The 23,874-nt window shown below is 39.8% G+C and overlaps 1 protein-coding gene across 1 annotated transcript; it reads right to left on the bottom strand.

Annotated features, from left to right (window-relative positions):
• Positions 1 to 22,866, bottom strand: C7 (complement C7; the record flags this gene model as incomplete). The annotated part of the gene is made up of 18 exons (XM_082013759.1): positions 1 to 188; positions 2,100 to 2,284; positions 7,231 to 7,327; positions 9,927 to 10,118; positions 11,119 to 11,251; positions 12,633 to 12,720; positions 13,089 to 13,260; positions 13,888 to 14,116; positions 15,134 to 15,300; positions 15,706 to 15,819; positions 16,496 to 16,739; positions 17,934 to 18,068; positions 18,696 to 18,834; positions 19,659 to 19,800; positions 20,610 to 20,751; positions 21,689 to 21,764; positions 22,512 to 22,567; positions 22,861 to 22,866. The coding sequence occupies 18 exons, from the start codon at positions 22,864 to 22,866 to the stop codon at positions 1 to 3; spliced, it is 2,505 nt and encodes an 834-aa protein (XP_081869885.1).
• Positions 22,867 to 23,874: the final 1,008 nt, after the last annotated feature.

The following is a 23,874-nucleotide window of genomic DNA, read 5'->3' as shown; positions in this document are numbered from 1 at the left end:
TTATTTGCTTTGTACATCGCAGGGCCTTATGCTGAGAAGGGTGACAGTCTCCCCCCGGCATCTGAGCCGCCCAGCCTCACACTCGGTCATGGTCCGACGGGCAGCAGAGCCACTCACTTCAGCACAGATCTGGATGCCTCCCTCCTCACACGGCCTGTCTTCGTCACAAACACAGCTGTTGGATTGCGCTAAGAAAAGCACAGAGGAAAAACAGTCAGGATGGCATCCAACTCAATGAGAACCAGATTAAAAGGTTTCCAGCAAAACCATAGGATTGACAGCAATTTTCTGGAGGGTGCTCAGCATAGGAAAGACATGGATCTGTTGGAGTGGGTCCAGAGGAGGCCACAACAATGATCAGAGGGATGGAACACCTCTCCTGTGAGGACAGGCTGAGAGAGTTGGGGTTGTTGATCCTGGAGAAGAGAAGGCTCCGGGGAGACCTTATTGCAGCCTTCTAGTACTTAAAGGGGGCTTAGAAGAAAGATGGGGACAGACTTTTTAGCAGGGCCTGTTGTGATAGGAAAAGAGGGAATGGTTTTAAACTAAAAGAGGGCAGATTCAGATGAGATCTAAGGAAGAAATATTTTTCACTGAGGATGGTGAAGCACTGGCACAGGTTGCCCAGAGAGGTGGTAGATGCCCCATTCCTGAAAGCATTCCAGGTCAGGTTGGTTAGGGCTCTGAGCAACCTGATCTAGTGGAAGATGTCCCTGCTGATTGCAGGGGAGTTGGGCTAGATGACCTTTAAAGGTCCCTTCCAACCTAAACTATTCTATGATTCTACAATTCTATGATTCTTTTCCTAACCAGAAGTAACATTAGCAGATATCAGTGGAAAATACTGGATTCAGTATACTGCTAGGGCTTTCCCTGCTCAGACATGTTGGTTGTGCTTGTGGGAAAAGCTTGCTCAAGGTGCCTGAGAGACTGTTTTCAAAGACTTCTCTGATGTTGCTGCTTGAACTGGTTCGTGTATCTACTGCTCCACTGTACAGATAACATATGAGAGATCTGTCCTTGGACAGTAACAAAGTGGTCATGCAGACACTTAAAGCTGGTGTCTTTATTTACATACAGGCAGTTTCCCCAAGATCCAAGGATCTACTAAAAACAAATGTACACAATTCTGTCAGTGACAACAGCTAATAATCAGATAAGAAGGTCCCATCTGAGATTTATTTTTCGTAAATGTGTCCTTGTTTTGGTGTTACATGTTTATTTTTTTTGCCTGTGTTTGTGCCTGCTGAAGCTCCAGACAGTTTTTATTATCTTTTTTGTTATTATTTTTGTCTGTTCAATCCTGTTATATGAAACAGATTAAATCCTATCAAGTAATCTTTTTTATTTTCCAAATATGACAATAACTGTGCCTCTATCTGTTGCACTTCCAAAAACCTAATTTACTTCTTTATCTTCCCATTTCTGGCAACCCCCCATTAAATGCAATGTAGTGTAGGACACTCAGGGAAATTAGATCAGGGGATTTGAAAACTTCCACCGCAGACAGATCACAAAAGACTGGGACTATTTCATCTGAGGGAAGAGACAGTTACCTTTGATCATAATATGAGAAACTGGGGATAGGCAGTGAAGTACAAATAAAAGTAAGTGGCTTTCCTAGACAGTATAGAAAAAGACGTTCAATTCCTTGCCACAAGATACTACTGGGGAGATTGCTCAGCAAATTTCAGGAAAGAATTAGCTATTCCTGTGGGCAGTAACAACTACCACAGTTACTGTGTTAAGGAATTTAAAACAGGTGGATACAGTGAAAAAAAAGTAGAGGAAAGGTGTCACCCAAAATTTCCAGAGGACCAACAGGGCAGCACACTTAACAGGGACTAGGAATAAGCTTTTCCTGTAGATACTGCATTTTGTTGTGATATCCTGTGGGGTTTTCTGTTCCACGGTTGGAGTTTCCTGCCGTGTTTGGATACCAAACACTGGACTGATGGTTTGAGCAAGCTTAGCAGTGCCTGGTGCTTATGGGAGGGACTGGAGATACTGTACCAGGATAGACCTAATTCATAACTGGGGATAAAGATTTCATTTTTGTCATATCAACAATTTTGCTTAAATTGTAAAGAATCTCTTACCATCACATTTTTCCCACAAATGGCATGATCCACATGATATTGCAGCTGCTTGAGGTATTTTGCAGTTTTCTGCATTAGTAAGAGAGTATTTTCTGCCCATGCATTCCAAGGCATGCATCTTGCAAACAGTTAAGGGTGTGTTTCTTTTGGTTCTTTGATCTGTAGCACAGGTGTCCAGGGAAGGACTGAAAACAAAAGCAGGAATCGTGCTATTTAATCGGTACCTTGGATAAAGAGCTGAGGGAATGGAAAACATTCAGGGTCTGGTTCCATTTTCTCCATTCATTGAGATACATCCTAAGAGTGCAGCAAGGGAACTCGAGACATAGACATGTGAATAATTCAGACTCCTTCCTTTTTCACAGGATGCTGCATCTCAGCAGAGCCAGGGTCCGTTCCCCCTGAAGGACAGGGGTATTGCTGGGTATTTGCCATTGACGTCAGTAACAATGAGAGTGAGATTTTAGTTAAAAGGAGTTCAGACCTCATTACACACGCATGTGCCTAAGTACATACACAGAATAAATTTCATCTACACATATATGAAAATATTTTATAAGTATTTCTTGATTATAAGAGATGAGAATATACTTAAAGACCTTTTCTTTGCTGTCCTTAAAAGCTTCAGCTTTTACCAAATAAAATGTTACGATCCAGCATCAGAGACCAAAGATAATTCTGGAAATATGCATACATGTCCACAAAAATTTTATGAAAAACCTGCTGTATTTATCCAGGGAATTTGCTTGTTTATGTCTTGAAATTCAGATATTATTCTAAGACCCATAAAAATTAGCTTGTAAAAGTGGTAATAACAATTCTTGGACAACCTTAAACATCGTTTGCTTTAGGGACAATTCCAGGAAGTTGTTATCATTTGTGTTTCATGCTGTTAAGTGTAGGAGGGAAGGAAAAAGCTGTTCCATTATTTCTGGATTTTAATCTCAAACCCCAAAATGCTCCACTTGTGCTCAATGCAATCAGTGGCACCTGTGTGCAGTGAACAACAAAAGTGCCTCTTCAGAGCAGGGCATGCCTCTGCTCTCCAGGCTGTACTTTACAGCCACAGGTATGGTGCTGCACAGGGTTCAAGAGAGAAGAAACATGCTCCCAGGGCATGGAGAGCTTTGAAATATGGCCCCAAAGGCTTGTTTTCAGCACAGCTCCTCCTTTTAAGCTCACAAACACTCCCAGAGAAACTTCTGGTGTCTAATGGCTCAGTTCTGAGGGTCAAGCTCAGCTAAACAGGTGTTTGGTGGGGAGGAGAGGCTGATGAGGTACAGTCAAATGGCCCTAATGAGCTTTATGAGGCTGCCTGAAGGGGAGGGTAATAATCCCTGTGAAAGTGACTTGCCAGTGTGGGGAAGAGGAATTTGGAAGAGGGAAGGTGTGGTAACAAAAGCCTTGCTCACTTGCTGGCCAAGTGCTAAGGTAATTTTTCTTTTTTTTTCCCCTAGGAATTAGGAAGTGGGTTTAGGTATATCTATAAATAAGACACTGAGGAAAAGTGCCTGCTCTGAGATCTGGCAATGGTTCTTTGAGAGATGGTTTTGAAGCCTTTTAAAAGAATAGCTGGCTTTACAGAAAGTTTAAACTATATGCAACATAGTGCCTTTTTAAGATATTTAAAATTTGCCACAGGGCTCATCAGCTGAGCCTGAAAACTTTGCTGTGTCTACCTATCACTAAAGATTATTAACTGTATTACATCCCCTACTTAAGTTAGCATTCTCAATGGCACTGGGTCCCTTAACTGCTGTGCTTAGTCAAAATATCAGCTACCAAATCCCTAGTAAAGTTTGTTACCTGAATTTTCCTTAATGCTCTTTTGCTAACATAAAGAATGAGGTTTACTCCCTTATTTTGAGGCAAAACCAGAGGACAGCCCAATGAATACACAACTCCAAGCACCTGATAAAGGAAGCCCATGCATTTGTCTGCATTATATCGTTTGCTTGTCTGGCTGTACAGCCTATGAGTTAGTGGTGCACTGATTTATAATGTAAGAGTTATATTTACAGAGAGAGGTATAAGAAAAACTTAGTCTTCAAATATCATCTTAAGTTTGGAAGAATTAAGTGTGACGCAGGGAAAGCATCTAATCTGTAACTAAGCTGTTTATTATGTTTAAAATTGTTCAGAGGCTTTCTTTATTCGCCTGAATGATAAATCTCAGTATCGAGTCTTAAGGTCAAAAACTTGTATACAAGGCAGCTTAAATTAGCTGAAAAGACTAAAGCCAGACACAAGTGCATTAATCTGTCTGCTGTGCACCACTTTACCAACACCCAAAAGAGGGGAAGTAGGCTGATTGAACCAGTTGCCAAAGGGAGTTCATGATGAACTCATGGAACTCCCATGAGTTCCCATGAACCCAGGGAGTTCAGAGTCCATGCTGCCAACCTTTATCTACAGTATAATCCCTCAAACCCTTTTAAGAGTGCTTCACATATTTGCTATGGCTGGGTCAGCTGGGAGAAAGCCAGTGGAAATCAACATGTTCAGATGCATAAGAAAAAGGATGGAGAATCTGCACACATAAGATAAATTAATAATTTGCAGTCATTGCTGAGAAAGGATACTACAAGACTGAAAGCATGACTGCAGTGCAATAAAAATTGTTAGAGGCAAGGAATAATTCTTGTGTAAAGTGAATGTGAAAAATCCAATATCTTTTACCTGAAAAATGTGGCTTGGGTAAGAACAAGCTTTTACTAAAGCACATACCATGAGAAATAAAATAGCAGATATAAGTCAGCAAATACCCCCTCTCCCTTTCCCCCACAATGACAGGCAGGCAACTTCTGGTGAAACTAACATGTGAAAAATTCAGTATGCTGGAAATTAATAACTTAAAATTATATTCAAGACCATAAGTTTTACTATAACATAGGCCAAGAACTCCTAGGGGTATCATAGATGCTACACAAATAAATGTGGGGGGAAAAAAAAGGGGATAGTATTCCAAAATTATCAAATCTCATGTTTCACGGTAGAGATAGTCTTTAGATAATTGAAGCTGAGGTTTCATCTGTATTAATACACTAACTGTGATCTGACCCCTTCCTTGCACTAGGGCAAATTCACACAGAATAGCTGGTGTCCTTACTTTTAAACTCCTTTTGCCCCTAAAAGATAGGGACTGCATCAGACTGCCTGTTAGGAATGGTCCCTGACCCTCATAACTCCTGCACTGCACCTGGGAATTATATGGAAGTTGGCCCTTGCCAAAGCTCTACCTCTAGTAGAGGAGCTGCTTTAGCAGTTTATCAGAACTGATGCCCAGCATTGTTCCCTGGCTCTAACTGATGACAACAGATGTAGCCTAAGGCACCAAGTCATGAAGAACAAACTACCCCTCACCAGCCTTTCTTGGGGTTCCTGTGTTATCCCTGGAAGTCTCTGTTGCTAGTCTCTTGGAAACTGAACATATGTAGGATGGGCTGAAACCATGGTGTTCCTGGACTCTCACAAGAACTCTTGTTCCCAGCTCTTTTCCAAGCAAAGGCTGCTGAAAGTCACTGCCACAGCAAAGAAAGCCAAGTCACTTCTGATCTCTGAGGAAGAACCAAGATCTGCTTACATGCCTTACTCCTACCACCTTAACAGGCTGGTAGATTAGTCTGCTTTGACAGCTGATGATTTATCCTTCTATTATTAGATGTGTTATTTCAAGATAAAGTGAAAAGATGGCATCAGGTAACAGAAAGGGCTGTTATATATCTTCCTGCCATTTTGAACATAATTATAAAAAATAGAAACAGGCAAGTAGTAGATTAATTATAACTGAAGCCTGAATGCATAACTGAATGTAATTGATTTAACTGCCAACATTATTTTGACTCTGCCCAAGGCCTTCCCTAGCTTTGTGGACTCCCATCATCTTCTATGTAATTAATCTCAACACACCCATGAAGCAGAGGAGGGGTGTTGCCTCACTTGAATGAGTATTGATACAAAAAGTGTAGAACCAGATTATTTAACATATTTAGGTGTTTAAGGATAGGAATAGAGTCTTAGCAGAGCTGTTACAAACCTGACATCTCTGCATGCAAGACAATGGCCTCAGGTCCTAGGGAAGTACCCAGTGGATCTACAAAACCTGAACTAAGCTCACCAGTTTTAATTTTGAGGTGTTCAAAGTGTGCCAACTTTGGCTTAGAACCAGAGTTACCATGCAGGGCACTCTTGAATTATGTGGTTGATGGAAAGTACATGTCCTCCACTGAGATCTGCCACCTTGAAATCACTTGAAACAACTTCAAAATTTCTTTCTCCTACTACACAAGGATAAGACAAATTTGGTCTGTTATCATGGAGTTTCCAAACTGCTCAGCTCCTGCTGTGATGTAAACCCGGCCAGATTTCACATCCAGAGCTCACACCCACTGTGATGACTTTATAAGAGACTCATCCAATCTGTGAAAACCAGCCCAGGTGTTGGAGTGCTGAGCTTTTTGGCCTATCTGGCTACCAGCACCAGGTGGTCTCGGGTGTCTTCTTGTTAATCCTCTGTTTTCATTCTGTTGCCTCCATGTTTAGTAAAGAACTGAGAGTTACTAATTTCCTTACATTTCTCCTGCATTGCTTATTGCAGAATATAGGCTTAGATGAAACAGGAAACAATAAACTCTGGTCTGAAGGTTATGCCAGGAAAGGTGATGTGACTGGTCTGTGCAGACTGCTGTATAAAAAGGAGATTAGATTACTGTGCCTTTCATAACTCCAGTCAGGAGCTCAGCAGGGAAAAGAAATCTGCTTTATTTCAGTAGCTTACTGCTTTGATGGTTTATGTCCCAAGGGCCTCTGTTCTAACTTTTCCTCAATCTTCTAAATCTTCAAAATATCATTTTATCTTTTTCCATTTACTTCACAGATCAAGTGGAGCTGAAATTATCCCTTCACCTTCTGTCATCCAACCAAATTCCATCACTGCTAAAACCCACTGACAGCTCTGACAAGGCAGGTAAGTAATGAACAGGACATTGATTGAGCTGTAAAGCAAACAAAGTACAATGCCTCCTTCTTATATGAGTGAAGCTTTCTCATCTGTCATGGACTGAAGAGTGAAGAAATTTAATTGGTCTTGAATAAAGTGAGACAGTCATTGCCAAATTCAGCCTGAACTTACCCACACTCATAGGGCATTTTGCACACGCATTGAGACTGATGCACTTTCTCCCATGGCTGACATTTAGGCTCTGTCACTTCTGGTTTCACACTGGGCACTGAAGTAGAAGAACACAGACAGTGCTATTAAGGGTCAGAAAAACAAGGTCTGTTAAAGGTCTACTCTGAAATTATCCCATCAGTTGAGCTTATAAGGCACTGAATTATACAACCATGACATAAAGTCACATCCTGCATGTTCATTAAAAGTATCTACTACATGGAAGAAATCAATACTATTAAAAAGATAGGTTACACTTTGTAGAGCTACTGTTCAGTAATTTATCCATGGGTCATGAGTCAGATGGAAGGAGACACGTACTATGTTCAAGCTTAAACATTCATCTAATTTCTGCAGCAGCTGTTTGTTTCTGCTAAACTTAGCAGTACTGAATCATAGCTGGCAAAAGCTTTAACGTTAGGTTTCAGAGGTATTGGCTTCATTAGTGTCACTAGAAAAGCTAAGGCTCCAAAGTCCTATGTAGAAATGTAATATCTTTATGCATTCATGGTAATGAACACCACGAGTTCCATCCTTAGTCCTCAATTTACACTAACTTTAAAAATAAAAGCCATTGTGATTCTTGGGGTATTTTTATGACTGCACATGTACTGTTCTTTGAGTGCTGAGTTGTATTCCAAGGTTGAAAATGAAATAGGCATTTGCTAAATGTTCCTCTGGAGGTTTCTGTAGCAAGTAATGGCAAGACTTTGCTAAATCCATACAGACATACATTGTGAGAAAGCTTTATCCTGATTTGTGTTTTAGACTAGGTGTCTGCAGTTTTCTACTTTAACATGAAACTTTAATACACCTGTTGCCTTAAAAAAAAATCTCACTTATAGATTAAGACTTGCCAAGCAAAATAGACAGGCAGAAATTGCCAGAGAGGTAAAGAAAAAAAAGAGTTGCAGTGCATTGCAATACAGACAGTAGGCATAACCCTGTCTTGCTGCAGAGGGGAAATTTCCACTGAAAATCACTCTGTTGTCTCCATCTCTGGGGTTATATAGTTGACTGTTACTGACACTACTGCTGACTAAATACTCTCACTCAAATGTATGTGTGCCACTGTGTCTGTGTACACATATCTTCTTAACTTCTACGCTTCTTATCTTATATTCCTTGGAGTTTTTTAACTGTTGTTCTAATCTAATTGTTGTCCCTTTTTTGTTTTTTAACTTTTGTACTAATGCAATGCTCTCACACTGGCAGGCACAAGCTGTTTCTAAAGATGGAAGCATTTGAAATGGTTTCTAATTATTACTGGAATTTCAATACATGATGTAACAAAAAAAAAAAAAAAAAAAGAAAATCAGTTACTAAGGTTAAGCCTAAGGAGAAACTGGCAACAGTACTTTAGCACTGGTACTTTAGCAGCAATGAGCCATTTATTTACAGCTATGTTATTCCTTCTGAAATCCTTACACGTCCTGTTTATGTGGATATGACACAGTAGCAGACGATTCTCTGGGAAGACCTTATTGCAGCCTTCCAGTCCTTAAAGGGGGCTTAGAAGAAAGATTTAGACTAGACATAAGGAACAAATGTTTTCCACTGAGGGTGGTGAAACACTGGCACAGGTTGCCCAGAGAGGTGGTAGATGCCCCATCCCTGGAAACATTGAAGGTCAAGTTGGAGAGGGCTCTGAGCAACCTGGTCTAGTGAAGATGGCCTTGCTGATTGCGAGGGGCTTGGACTCAATGACCTTTGGGGATCCCTTCCAAACCAAACTGTTCTATGATTTTATCACTTACACTGGGAATCTGACAGGATTGTTGCCTTTTGAGGTCTAAGCCTGATTGTAACTTGTCCCTGCAAGCCAGGCAACTTCAGGCAGCAGTTGGCTAATAAGGAGAGGGCAGACATGAAATATAGGAGACATGTCTAATTTTCTACTGCAGTGGCTGTTGTCCCCAAGCAAAGGTCTCCCAGGGATATGAGAACATGTGGGACCTTGGGTGAGGATGTGACTGGCCTGAAGCAGCAAGCTGCTTGGATGTCTGCATGTCACTGACCAGCATTGTAGGAGTGCACAAAAGAGATCCTTGTTTGCCTTCCACAGCTGGAAAATATGACTTAGCTAGAGCTGCTGTATGCTATAGTCCATTTCCCTCTCTGCCAGTGTGTGCCAGTATCAACCCAAAGCTTAAAGAGCTGTTAGCATGAACTTACAGCAGCATTTTCCCATTGCTTCCAGTTCCTGGAGATTTACTCTGTATCAGTTGTGTGACTGTCAGATGAACAAAAGGAGTCATCCAGCCTTCTCTGCCAGGAGAGGCTGTGGTGCACGGAACAGCTTCCAGATAGAAAAGCCATATCTGTACGGTGCAGCTCACATGGTGGTGGTGTTACACAACATGGGTGGAAAGTGAAGTATACTGGGGTGGCAGAATAGGCAGCATACCTCCCGGCAATCTCTTAAAATATTGTTAGTGAAAATACTTGATAGTAATAGGGGAGTGGGAAGAAAAAAAACTGTAAGGAAACCTCACAAGAATTGTCGTAAGGCATCTTGTTTGACAGCCACAGAAAACATACACTCACATTTTCTGTGCTTCCTGCTGGTGATACCAGTATGGCTTCTCTATCACTGTATCATAGTATGTGCAGGAAAGAAACTGCTGCATTGCACTTGAAGGACTGCAGTGGCTTACCTGGTCTCTTGCACTGGATAGTCTTCGTGTCAGGAGACCACTTGAGACTGGGCTCACACAGAACAGAGCTTGCCCCTTCTAAGTGCATGCCATGTGGACAAGACAGAGTTATTCTCTCACCGATCTCATACACAGGTTTCCATGGCTCTCCTTGCAAACCCCCTTCCAGGACAGGCAGGAGACAAGCAGTTTCTGAGGATTGAAGCATTTGAGATAGCCACAGTGAATCAGTGGATTGCAGAAAGCAGTCACGTTATTTTATCTTCTCTTAAATTCCTTAACAAATTGAATGGTAAGATTAGCTGATTTTCCTGTAGAAACACGTCAATCATCTTAACACAATCATCACACCAGCCAAACATGTGCAATAGCAAGGACAGAGTGATAGTATCTTATCCTACTGCCTGCAGGTCCAGCCCTAACTGGAACAGGGCTTCTCTGTTCTTAAGATCTGTGCTTCTGTCGAGGGTTCATACTTGACATACTCGTAGAGAGTAACATGATAGTAGTGAGAGGTCATACATACAGGACCCTGGGAGACTGTGTACTGGCATACAAAGAGATGAAATTTAAAGAATGTGGACTAGTATTTGTGGGTAGTTAGTGCTGGTTGGAAGGAGGAAAGGATTGTGTTAAACTACAGGTCTGAAAATTCTCAAGTCTATCTGGTCACACTCAAAGTTGACTCACAAATAAAATGTGCAGGGAAAAAAAGAAACCCTAATGGTTACTGTCTGGGTTAGAAGAAAAGAATGAAGTGAGGAGATCATCCAAGACAAAAAGTGATCTTTGGATTTGTGTTCTTATGACAAGGGGGCAACTTGAGAACTTTGTGGTTGTCCAGTGCTGCCTGCTGGACCTTTTCCTCAGTTTGCTTTAGACATACACTCTTGCCCATCGTTCTTGGATATAGCCACAGGCCTAAATTAAGCAACGAAGTTTGCTTCCATAGGAAGTAATTCCTGGACTGGAATTCAGTCTCCCTCACTTCCAGTCTTCCTTAAAACCAGACTTTATGGGCATGTTTCTATTTCAATATTACAATATTTGGATTAAAAATAGAAGTAAGTTTAGACCTGATTAGGTTTAGGGAACTAGGAAATGCAGGTGTGTACTTTTCCACTGTTGTTGTTGTTGCAAAGCAGACACTCAGAGATGGAATTTTCTTTCAAAACAAGAATATTAGACATACCCTGGCAATATCTGTCTCCAACTTGCCACTGTAAATTACTGCTGCACTTAGCAACAGGATCACCAACAAGAGAATATCCATGTCTGCAAGCATAAACAATGTTTTTCCCAACAGGGTATGAGTTTTCAGCATTCTGAAAGAAAAGGAACAGGTGAAATTTTGGATATACAGTCTAAGAACTACTAGCAGCATTGAACACCCTTTAATTCTGGGCTGCAATAGCTGAGGATAGTAAGAAGTATTAATGTCACTCTACAATGCACCGATGAGAGCGTCTAAAATACTGGGTGCAGTTATCAATAGTGAGTAAATGTGATCAAAATGGAGATGATGCTGCAAATAAGTTGGTAAAATACAGACTAGTCAGGCTATCTTAACTTAGGAAAGGGAGGGTTAGAGTTGAAGGTACTCTGTGACAGGGGTCTGGCAGTGGTACGTCAGTGACGAAACAGCGCTCTCCTGCCAGTGTAGCAACTGACTGCAAATATGGCTGTTATGAAGCATTAGAGGGGGAAAATAAGCTCTTGAACAGCTTTCCAGGGGAGCAGTGAAGAGTATGCGGCTTTGCTAATTCTTAGGATGGCATGTTATCCGCTTGCTAAAGGTTAATGTGATATAGTCAGTCAGAAGAGCTGGACTTGAAGACAAAGGTCTTTTTTCATTTTATATCCCATTCTTTCCTAAGGAGAGATTTTTGGAAAAATTCAGATTACTCCACAAATTGCAGGGGTTTACCTTTAGCTTATGAAACAAACATAACATATCAATATGGGAGACACCTAGTGATTACCAGAAAAAAAAATCACCGGCAAAAGAAGGAGCACAAAATTTTGGAACTTGCCTCAGGTTGCAGTCGTGTGGAGACAACTAATGGATTTTGAATGAATCTTTTTATCTATTTATTGAGCAAAAAGACTCTAGACAGTCTCGTAACATGGAGAAGGCATAATCTGTTCTTCCAAGGGACGAATTTATTCTCCCTTGTTAAATAGGCCCAAGTTACAGTCAGCCAAACACCTTGACAGGTCACAGTTTTACCAGGGAACAAGAAAGTGCAATGGTGAGTTACAGGGTGTAGAGTGAAGATTCCTAAAATCTTTATAATTTTGCTATGGACTTGCTGGATGACCTTGGAGAGTTTACTTTCTGTACTGTTTTTTCTTTAGTGTCCCATGCTTTAATATGTAATTCCTGTGGCACAGAAAATTTTTAATATGCTTATATGGTAAAGGACAAGTATTTTACTTTTCTCTGTAGGTACCATGGTACAGAAAAGTGAAGATTTTGTTCTGGTTTTGGGGGTGGGGCTTTTTTGTTTTTTTTTTTTTTCTTTTTAGTAAGAATTCTTGGCTAATGTCATGTAAACATCATCCAGGGAGAAAGCTGCTAAACAGTAGCTCTGATACTAAGCTTACCAAGATAAATACAAATTTGCAAGTGGATATCTGCATTAACTGTAGTAGGGACACTGCAGGTAAGGACAGGACAGATAATAGAGTTCTGGAATAACTTACCTGAACAAATCCATTTTCCAAGAGAGGAGGAGGTGAACAGAATTCTGTAGGAGTTATGGATAAATCAAAACAGTGTGGTTCAATTAATCTATGAAGCAAACAAAAGTATGATTTAATTTGAATTTAGTCTCTCTTCCTTTCAAAATACTACACTCCTCAGTGAAGCTCATTTTCAAGACTATTATGCATCCCATTTACATCACAATTATACTCAAATCAGGCACTGCCAGGCTGAGAAAGTGCTAAACAGAATGGTGTCAAGCTGACTGGCTTTTACCTCATTTTCAAATCTTACCTGGTATTAGATTCACAGCTTCTGAATTTCATTTTGTTTCAACTTAAATATGAAAGCTCAGTAAGTGATCTTCTCCCTGAATTCAATAGCTTATGCATCTTTCTGAAATACATTCTTAAATTTTGCTGTAGCTGTGCTCCAAATGTTTCTTTTCTGCTTACCGAAAATGCTGCAACTCTTCATCCTCACATGGTCTGCTTTCACGCTGCTCTCCTATGCAGGCCTTCCCACCACCACGTGGGGAGGGGTTGTTGCAGGTTCTACTCCTTGATTTCCTTCCTCCTGAACAAGGACTCCAGGAAGACCAGCAGCTCCAGTGTCCATCAACAACTCCTGTGTAACATTTGATAATATTTCACATTAAACCACTTTGCAGGTTTATTGTCCTTGAAGAAAAAAAAAAAACCCATATGCTGTTCAAATCCAAACTTTGCAGGTCTATTGTCCTTGAAGAAAAAAAAACATGTGCTGTTCAAATCCGAACTGTGACTTTACAAAGAATACCAGATCCCAATGATCTAATCTTACCTAAACTCATCTTTCACATAAGTATAATTCCATGGAGTCTGTAAATTAGCTATTTTTATATTCTCTTAGACTCTGATATCAGATATAAATAGTTAAAAAACTAAAGAGCAAAATTTTTTAAGTTATTGATACTCATTCATTTAGTATGTATACTTACTTATAGAAAGTTGCGTTTTGAGTGGTTAGTATTGTCTACTCAATTTAACAATAATAATAAAAACAGTTCTTTGTTAAGTACTATTTGGACATGTTAAGCAAAGACTCAGGCTCAGCATGACCCTCCCCATGCCGCGTCTCTGCAGCAATACCTGAGCCAAGCAGCCACTGCACATCAGCCACTCATTCAGGTTGTGCAGTAGGACAAACAGACTCTGGAAGCAGGAGAGCACACTTTGCCACTTTTAAACTCTCACAAGTTTAAAGAGTCCTGACCTGGCTGATCTTGCACAAGAGTTCCCAGCTCACAAGCTGCTCCAAAGGTGTAAGGCTTGCAGTAACACACGCAACGAGTTCCTTCCACGGCCGTCTCACCACCATTCTGGCAAGGCTGACATTTGCAGGGATCATTTTCAGCCATATATTCTTCAATGGCTTGTTTTAGGTAATGCTTTTTGACTGAGGAGCAGGGCACTTCCTTTACCAGCTCATATAATGGTGTCAGCTACACACAGTAGAGAAACATTTATATTAAATAGTTATAGTCAGGATATAAGAGTTTATGAGCACATTTTGTTATGTAAGATAATTTGTGATGTATGCTCCTGCACATGGGAGTTGACAGATGCTGTAATTTGCTAGCTAGCTAGCTAAAATATTATGTTAGTATTTAATATTAGCCTTTTTCTGAAAAGTCAGCTCTGCTTAACAGCATCCCTTAAAGATAGCAGTAGATGTTTAAACGTATTTGAGCTATGAGATTACAGTTGAGGTAAAAGTGTGACACAGACCACCAATGTACATACAAGTTACAGTTCAGTAACCTGAATTCTCACCTAGCTATTCCCAGCTTAAAAAGCTGGACATTTAAACAACTCATTATGTTATTTCATAGACCAGTGATTGAAGGTAACAATAAGCAAAAACATTTTACATTTCTATTGCATACTTTATGCTATTCTACGCTTTTACATTTAATTGAAAGCTTCCTGACAGGAATCTTTTGGGTTTATACCATTCTTCAGTATGTGGGCAATTCCCAAAAGGGATTTAAGACAAGGTAGCAGTGAATATGATCATGCCCAGTTTAGAAGTATCTGGCTTCCAAACTTATGGATGCAGAGAGAAGGAGGAGTGATAAAAGGGATGCACAGTAGTTGGCAAGTTGAGTGGAAGCTACACAGACCTGCCAATATGCATTTCAGGAAAGGGGCTATCTGAAATCCAGGTTTTCTCCAATGCTAGCGTGACCCTCTCTTGTAAGCAGAACCCCACTGAAATCACTGAAGGCTTGTAAGATGGTAGGTATCGACCTGCCAGAGGACCTAGATTTGTGATCCAGCTGATCACGTTGGCTTCATGGAATTTTCTTCCTGTGAATTTTTCTTTTCTTTTTTATAAAGTGATCTGAAAACAAAATAATTGAAGACTACAGCCTGATTAATCACCAGCTATAGCTTAATCATTTCTCCCCTGGAGGTGATCCCACCTGCTAATCTCTACTTCAGGAAAATAGCCTTACCTTTTGTTTAATTACTCTGGGATAGTCTGTCACTGATCTGGCCCAAAAGGAGTATCTCTGACTGTTCCCAGCAGGATTATTCAGCTCTAGATAACTAAGGCCAGCAACAGCACCTGGGCTTCCTCCTTCTATGTATGGGTCTCCTTTAATCTTATTACCACTGCTTCCTGTAGATTCAGGATGGGAAATACAGAAAATACCAGCATTGCTATATTTACAAATGGAAGTAGAAACAATACATGCAAAAACTATACTAGCAAGTAGTGGAGATCAATCACCTGTGCCTAAGTTAAGAACAGTTACATGGTTAATATAAAAGAAGTATCTGTTTTTGCAGGTGTCTTGGCAGCCCTGACTTAGGTTGTCCAGAAAAGTACTAGTTACTGGGAAAGCATTAGCAATGATTGATGGTGTTGGAGAGCCTTTTAAACTAGGCAGTTGGTGTCTGGGTTTAGCGTGTTGAGATAGAGTTCAACAAAGCTATCAACACCTACTTCTCATTTTGACAGCTATTTAGAAGGAGATAAAAGCTGCAGACATGACAACAGCATGAGTTACCGTTGAACATTTACCTGAAGAACTCTGTAGCAGTTCATCCAGTTTGGAGCACTTTACTTTCTTCTTCTTCACAATGAATGCATTCCAGCCTGATGTGGTGCACTCGTACATGTCTGTTATGCTCATACCTGCAGATATTCCATCCATTAACAATACTGTACACAGAAATTGTGTTGGATTCATTTTCGAGTCTCCTATTGACTTGAGGTGTGTTTTAGAAAGAAAAGAACCATGAAGTATTATCCCTAAATTAGAGGCAACTAACTAATACATCCTGTGGGAAGGCCCATGCATTGTTAAAGCCTATGGATGGAACCTGAGAGATGAGAGGTATATCTGGAAAAAGTTTATTATTTCTTTAATCTCTTTTCTCAACAATCCCTAATCCTACAGCACTGCTCCCCACTGAGTACCATCATACATGTCACTATGATGTTTTGTTTGCTCTGTTTGTAGTTTATTCTGCTTTACACAGTTTTACCCAACCTTCATCTCAAAGTAACTTTTAAGCTTTAACACTATTTGAGATATAGATTGGCACTAGAATTCAACTTTAGCCTGATGAGGTCCTGAAACTATCAAATCTTTGCTACCCACAGCACTGCAGGTCACAGATGTGATCTAGAACTAAATGTTGTGCTTTGAGCACTTTTTCTAATCTTCTTTCTTTTAACCATGAAGAGAACATGGTGATTGGTAAAAGTCTCTTATTTGATTTTGGATATTAGCTGGGAGAACATGCAAATGAATTTTTATTCTTGTTTATTCACTTTGTTTCTTGTAACAAATAGGCTAGTACTCTACCTTCTGCTTTCATTTTGTCGGTATCCATATAAAAAATAACTTTGTAATGTCCTCCTAGAGATCCAGACTGTAAGAAATGAGTCCCAAAATGTTCAATAAGTCTTCGGTAGACATTGTACTCATAGACGACTGGAAGGTTGGCCAGTTCCTTCCAAAAGGGCTCCGCAAGTGTCAGAAAATCTGGGCGGTTGTTAATAAATTGAGCAACTTCCACACTGTTCTCAACAACCATCAGCTGCTTACTCTGGGGGAAGGAAAAGAAGTCAGTCGTGCTCCATGTCACTATCAGTGTGGTTCCTACTAGCCAGATGATATGCACATTATATTGGCTACTAACCAGCGCTTTACAGAGCCGTTAGGTATGTCTAAGCAACTTGGTGAACGCAAAAAGAATACCCTGAAGTTAGGAAATATCTTTTGGACCTTTATGCGTAATTGCTGTAACATCCTTCTTTTCTGCCTGGGTGCCTGAAAGCTGGCATAAGGACAAATAAGAAAGGAAAATATTATTCTTCAAAACTAATAGTGATTTCCACACTAGAAGCCTGTCAGTAGCAGGTTAACAAGCCTTGTTTGAAAGCAAATCAGAGGCACTAGAGAGGTCTTCTTTGCAACCTGTTTTGTCTAGAGGAGCCTTTCTTTGTAAGGGGCTCTAGCCATTTCGAGGATGCTGCTGAATTATAAAATCCTATATGCCTATACAATACCAGTCACCTCAGCCTCTCAGTTACTTTTAAACTTTGTTATGCTACGTCGCAAAATATGCCATTGTTACTGTGGTAAAAAGAGCTTGTCCTCTGTCAACTTGAGGGACATAAAATGTATAAACATGTACTTGATTCTATTTGCTATAAGATAGAGGTTATACTTCATAATTGAGAATTACTCTCACATGATTTATCTAATGCTTCCTTTTAAATAAGTCAAAAGCACTGTGACCTCCTGTCTGTTTAAGACACCAGATCTCTCTCTTAATGGAGTTCTACTAGTGGAACCACTTAATGGAGTTCTACTAGTGGAAAATGTATTACAAAATAATTAATCACAGAATTATTTCAATATTTTTCCTCCAAGATACTGACAGAGGTAATAGAAAAAAAGAAGTGCAGTAAATTATTAGAAGAAAATGGAAAAGTTTAGTCAATAATGAGAAGAAGCTAATGTTTTTCTTCCTCAGATAAGGAGGAATTCAGCTAGTAAATAAATTACGAATAAAGAGGTAAAATGGAGAAAGTAAAAACAGAAGCCGTCCTTTCTTAATTGATACCTAAACCAGTGATCTCTTTGTAAAGCTTTTATGGGATTTTTTTCTGTCATGAATGTTGTGCCAAAAATATCAGGATAAAATAAATATTTGCATCTGACTATAAAAGCACATGAAAAAAATTATGAAAATATTTATGCAAAACATTAAGCCACTGTGACAACTTATACATACCTTTTGACTGTGTTGCAGAATTTTATTCTGTGAATAACTGTGCCCACTGTTTGATTTTTCATACCTCTCTGTGTGTTTCATATAAGACCAGCTGCTGTTGAAAAACTCATAACTGAAATCATTCTGAATTTTAACCTAGAAGATGAAACACGGAATTCTGTATAAAGAGCTTGAAGAATGTTAAAAATGTTAACTTATAGAGTAGAGCGAGTTCCTCCTGATGCAAAAAAATATGATATGTTTTTTAGGCTGAATCAATTTCAGATTTCCTAAAAAAGTACTGAACAGTACTGGAAAAGCATTACATACATTTTTAATGTATTTGTATATTAAGTATTTACATTACAAAGTAAAGTACATTAAGGATTGCTTGGCATGATTTTGATAAACGCGAGACAAACCAAATCTCTACGACAGTGACTTCAAATGAATCGTATCTCTGGAAGACCTCCACAAAGCACCCCAAACATATACATAACATTTCTTAGGGTGATTCAGGCCACAACTTATGCTAAGGAGTTCAACCTAACTGTGAGAGAATTAGAAATCACATCCAAGGAATTACAATTTTTTTCCTTTCATTTTAGCAAGATATTTGTATTTCAATTTGTATTTCAAAATAATAAGAGACTGCAGAGAGGGAAGAGGTGTCGTTCAGGTGTGTTTAGGGAAACTTACCTGTCAAGAGACTCTACAAGCTTTGCATCATTCTCCCAGTTCTAATCATGACTCTAAATAAAGCTGTGCTTAATGGAAACATACCTGGAAAGTATAAGCAAGAACGCTTTCACTGAGTCTGTAGTATTCTCTCCCATCACCACTAAAGACCTTTCTGCATTGTCCTCCAAAGCTTTTTGTATGAATGACTCTTCCCCTAGTCTCACCAGTAATGACATCAAAGCTATGAGAAGAAAAACATGAAAGAACATTAAGACAGAGAGGTAGCAAATTATTTTACAAGAGGTGAAAATTACAGAGCCATAACGGAATGCTGTATCTGCAGATTAAGATCATAAACAGATATAACCCAAGAAAAGGGTATATCAACCAATAGACTTCTACACGTGCAGAACTGCAGTGTGCATAGCATGTTACAATATAGAAAGCAAAATGTTGCTCTTGTTTTGTCAACAAAAACGAACACATAAGACTGTCTTTTAACATTAAGACATTCATATCTATCACAAGTGTTTTTATGTTTTATTGTTCCAGCAATTAATGCAATGCAGAAACAACAGGGCATCCATTCCATAATGGTTTTTTATTATATGTGAATTATATTGCACACCAAGTGATGCAACTACGCTAAAGAAACTCGATTATTTTGGTAGGTTGCAGATGGGATGTATAAATAGAATTCCGTATGGATACACAGTACTAAATGCAACAGCAATGAACAAAAAGAATGAGCATTGATGGCTCATTTTTTCCATGCTGATGTTTATGTGTTATTGGTTGACATTTCATTTCATGTCTTAAAAGATGTTTTTAAATAGCAGGAATGAAAGATAAAAAGCTTTATTCTGTGCTTCAGATCAAAGAGCCTGTACATCATGGCTGCACTGAGCCACTGGCATGACAGAGGCAGATACACTGAACACTTTTGCATATGGGATGTTTTGCCATAGGCCCAGGAAATCTGTTTGTAGAGCCAGAGCTTGCAAATACAACAAAAATGTAAATGCATTTGGCACCAGTTCTACTGAGCCCAGCACAGAACATTACCCTGTTCCTGTAAGTTCTGAATTCGGAGGTGTTTTATCAATATCACATACAGTCATCTTCTCTTCACATCGATCTTCATCTGCACCATCTTCCTCACAATCCTGATCTCCATTGCACACAAGAGATCTGCTAATGCACTGACCTAAATCAGAACAAAAACTTGTGGGGAAGGGAGAAGAGCTCGTTCATTTGAAAATAAATCGCCTACAATCAAAGCAAAAGACCCATTTATCTATTACATTAATCATCTCTTCACTCCCAGGATGAACAGCCTGTGCCCAGGAGGGCTTGTGAAATAACAGTAAATGTAGTCATAAAGAAATAGTGTAGAGTACACTTGAGGGATCCACAGACATTCGTGGTTTATGATATATTAATAGAACAGTTGACTTTATTTCCTCAGCTTTCATCCTTTGATCCTATCACTTGTGATTAACTGTGATCATCTCTCTGGCAGCACCAAAACATGTTTATTATACTCCTCTGTGATAAACTTCTACCCACTTACATAATGTGCTTTTTTTGTGAAGGTAATGGAAGTTGCTTGGATATTAGTACTGTTTTAGGGAACATTAGCTTCCATGACCCAAATGATTTTGAAGATGCTTGGATATAGCCTAGAACAGCTTCGAACAGTCACATCTAAGGTTGCATTCCTTAATTACCTTCTCCTAATAGCAAAAAACTGTACTTTGGGGCAAATGAATACAGCAGAATGACTTAGAGAGGCTACCGTTACAGCATATTATCTGCAAAGCTTTGCAACACTCCAGAGGAAGTTAAAGACATGTGTAGTCAAAGTTGAAAAAAAGGAAACATCCTGCTAAATCAAATTTATCTGTAGGCCAAGGGTTGTGCAAAGCCATTGCCTATTTACTAAATTTCAAAGATTACAAGGTTATCTTCTTCACTTTATGACCAGAACATGGTGAAAAAGATCTTGGATGGTACCTGAGAAACACCTGAACCGATCACCACAGCCATCCTCTGTTGGGCATCCCATTGTGGGCGTGCATGGTCTTGTTTCAAAGGCATCCCCAGAGCAGGAGTTTCCCCCATACTGGCCATAAACTGCTACCGTTCGTCTCCGAATCTGAATGCAAATCAAGGGAGATTTTAGAAAATCACAATGCAAAGGAGGAATAGTTTACTAGTGTCAAGAGAATGCTACCATTCTACTGCTGTAAGGATATGAGACATTCACTATAGGCTCTGAGAACAACACTTGGTATTACTACAATATGGTAACAAACTCTCAAGTTAATAGAAAACCAAATATTTTATCTATAAGGTCTTTAGACTGAGCCATAAGCTTGGCTGGTTTGTTCAAAAATCTAGAATGTAACTGAAACCAAGAGAGATTGGCTGACAAATTTGAGTTTTGTTTGACATTTTTAATAGGACCAATCATGCCTGGTAAGAATTTGCTGAAGTTCTTCAAAGTAAACAATATCATTAAAGATGATAAAATCTAACACCAAGTGGGCTACTTTTTGCTTCTAAAAGAATAAGGACTGTCTCATGGTGCATCTTTAATTTTGACTAATCCCTCCCTAACTGATGCAAGATCAAAGTAAGTGAGAAGGAAAATCAAAAGCAAGTATCTTGCATATCAATAGAGCTGCACTGTAAAAATCATCAACTTGTTTTCATTAAGGATAATACTTTGCAACCAAGTTTTCTTTCCTTGAGACATGAGTCTACTAATGAAAAATCACCAGAAATGGCACAAACCAGCATCAGGGGAGGAATGCCTCAGTCTACTGAACAGTTCAGTTGCTCTTTTTGGAACTATCACCAAAATAAAAAGTGCACAAATTATTTTACATTAATATAATTGTTTTGAAAGGGAGCATAGAGGGCACAGGCTAGAGGATTTACATTCCGAGTTCTTTGTTGTTCATCCTCCTTGTCCTGCTGGGGCTTTTGTCTGACACTTGATTTGGGGTTTTCAAGATAAAAAATCTCCTTTATTACTGGAAAAAAAGCTTGTGAAGTCATGAGTACAGAAAAAGTGTGTCTGTCTATACCTGTTTTTGAGTACAGCCGTCACACTCAGACCAAGGGCCAAAAGAATTCCAGCGGCAATGCACGAGAGGGGACGGGCTGCTCCAGTAGCATTTTTTGCATTTGAAAAAAAAAAAAAGAAAGGAAAAATAATCAGGGATGTCCATCCATAAGTATTAATGCAAAACTTTCTTAAACAGCAAAGCAGGCCTTCAGTAACAATTAGGGGTATGATCAGGCTCCCTCTAAAACCACTTGGATTTGCTTTTTATGTGTTGGAATGAAGTCAGTCCCAGCTTGGGCTTTCTGGTCACTGAAAAGAAGAAACTAGATAGATTTGCCCAGCCTGAAGATCAGCAAGGACTAAGACAAGCTCCAAAGACCAGCTTCACACTGCAAAGCAGGGAGAGGCCGGGCCACACCTGGAGATCAGCAGGGAGGTGCCAGGGGCTGTGCGTGCCATGGCGTGGCGCAGACCTTCCCACGGCAGCTCTCCAACGGCCAGTTTGCCAACGGGAGGCACTGAGGGGAGAGTCCTGTCCCCAGGATCGGGGCTGGCTTGGGATAAGGTGTGCTGTGTTTCACAGATGTGCGGAGCTGTGGCTCACACCACCACTGCTCTCTCCCCGAAGGGTGGCTGACTCCTCCAGGCAGAGGTCAGGGACACCAAAACTCCTCACTCTTGTCACCACCGATGGCGGTGGCAGCGCTGACACCAGTGTCTCCTCTCCCAGGAAATACATCTGAAGACCCCTTTAAGCCCTGCTCCATGTCACGCACCAGAAGTTGTCTGTTAAATTATATATGCTTAGTCTTCAGTATGTAATTTACTAAAGAAATATTTACCTGGAAAAACTGGAAAAAAAGCCTGAAACTTGCAGCAACAGAAAAATCCCCAGCACCTGAAAAAAGAGGAGCAAAAGCAAACTTACTTTGCTTTTCTGCTTTTTCCATTAGCTCATGCAGCTGTTCTAACTTTCTGCAATCTTTACACTACTCAGCTTAAGAAATAAAGGACAGTGTCACACCGATCTTCTTCAGCTTTGTTGTGCAAGCTGTTGTTTTTCCATTTTCTTCTTTCTTGCAATACTGCCCAATTACATTTTCAGCTAAGTATTACTCCATATAAATTAATATTTCATTGTACTTGCCATATTCACTTCATCAGTACAATTTAAGTAAGTAATTGTCTTACCTTCATGTTAGATGAAATACTCCGATATCCAGCAATTACCAGGGAAAATGCACTTCCACTCAATTCTGCAGCCAGAGTCAGTCAGTCTGTCTGCTACTGCACATCTCTTCTCACTCTGCTTTGCTATTCTGCTTTTCTTTCCCTAAAAAGGCTGAATATTGCCAAGGAATTTTAATCTTAACCCATCTAGTCCTCTCCAGGGACACAGCCTGAGGAGCTGCTCAGTGTTTTTAAGACATATAAATCAAGGCTTGGATGTACTGACTGGGGCTGGCACAAAGATGTGAAGAGCACTTACCGGAAGAACAATCATCTTTTCCTTATCTTCTCGCTCAGAGTTTCTTTCCACTGAACAAGACTTTTCAGAGACCCCAGGCCAGTCCCGGTGTCACATACAGCTGAGTCCCCAGCTTCAACAGGAAGAGCTGCTCTAGAATTAAGCTGATGTTGCTAAGGTTTCATTTTGATCATGAACCTTCAGTCTCCACTTCTACAGTCATGCTGATTTTTTTGTTTCAGTTCTCAAACTGAAAATCAGCTTACAGATCTGAATGCAAGTTTTGGCCAAGTCTGGCACAGTCCTGCTTGTGAAACACTTCCTGAGATCTCACACAGCCCCCAGTTTCAATGACACGTAACAGCTGGCGCTTTGTGGGGATGCTCTTACAGAATTAAGAGCACTTCACTTTCTCTTTCTTCACCCTGCCTTGCCTTCTTATTTTTTCTTTTGACTTTTTTAACTTTCCAGAGCTGATCCATTTCAGTAACAACATGAAAATGGCACTGCTGGGGAAATTTACATTATTTTATCCTACCGGAGCCTGGATGAAGCCCTCATAGAAAACCAGCACCTCTATCTGAAAACATGTACTACATCTCAGATACTCCACCTATTTTGAACACTTTCTAACACAGTCCTCAGAAAACTAAATGCTTCATGTCACAGCACCACTACATGATGACTTTTAAATCCTGCACTCTGTTAGCATGGTCTGCTTTCCTTAAGAAGATCTT

The sequence above is a fragment of the Phaethon aethereus genome (genome assembly GCF_964289735.1).
Source record: "Phaethon aethereus genome assembly, chromosome: Z".
In the NCBI taxonomy this organism is placed as follows: Eukaryota; Metazoa; Chordata; class Aves; order Phaethontiformes; family Phaethontidae; genus Phaethon; species Phaethon aethereus.
This window is presented reverse-complemented; position numbering and strand designations above follow the sequence as displayed.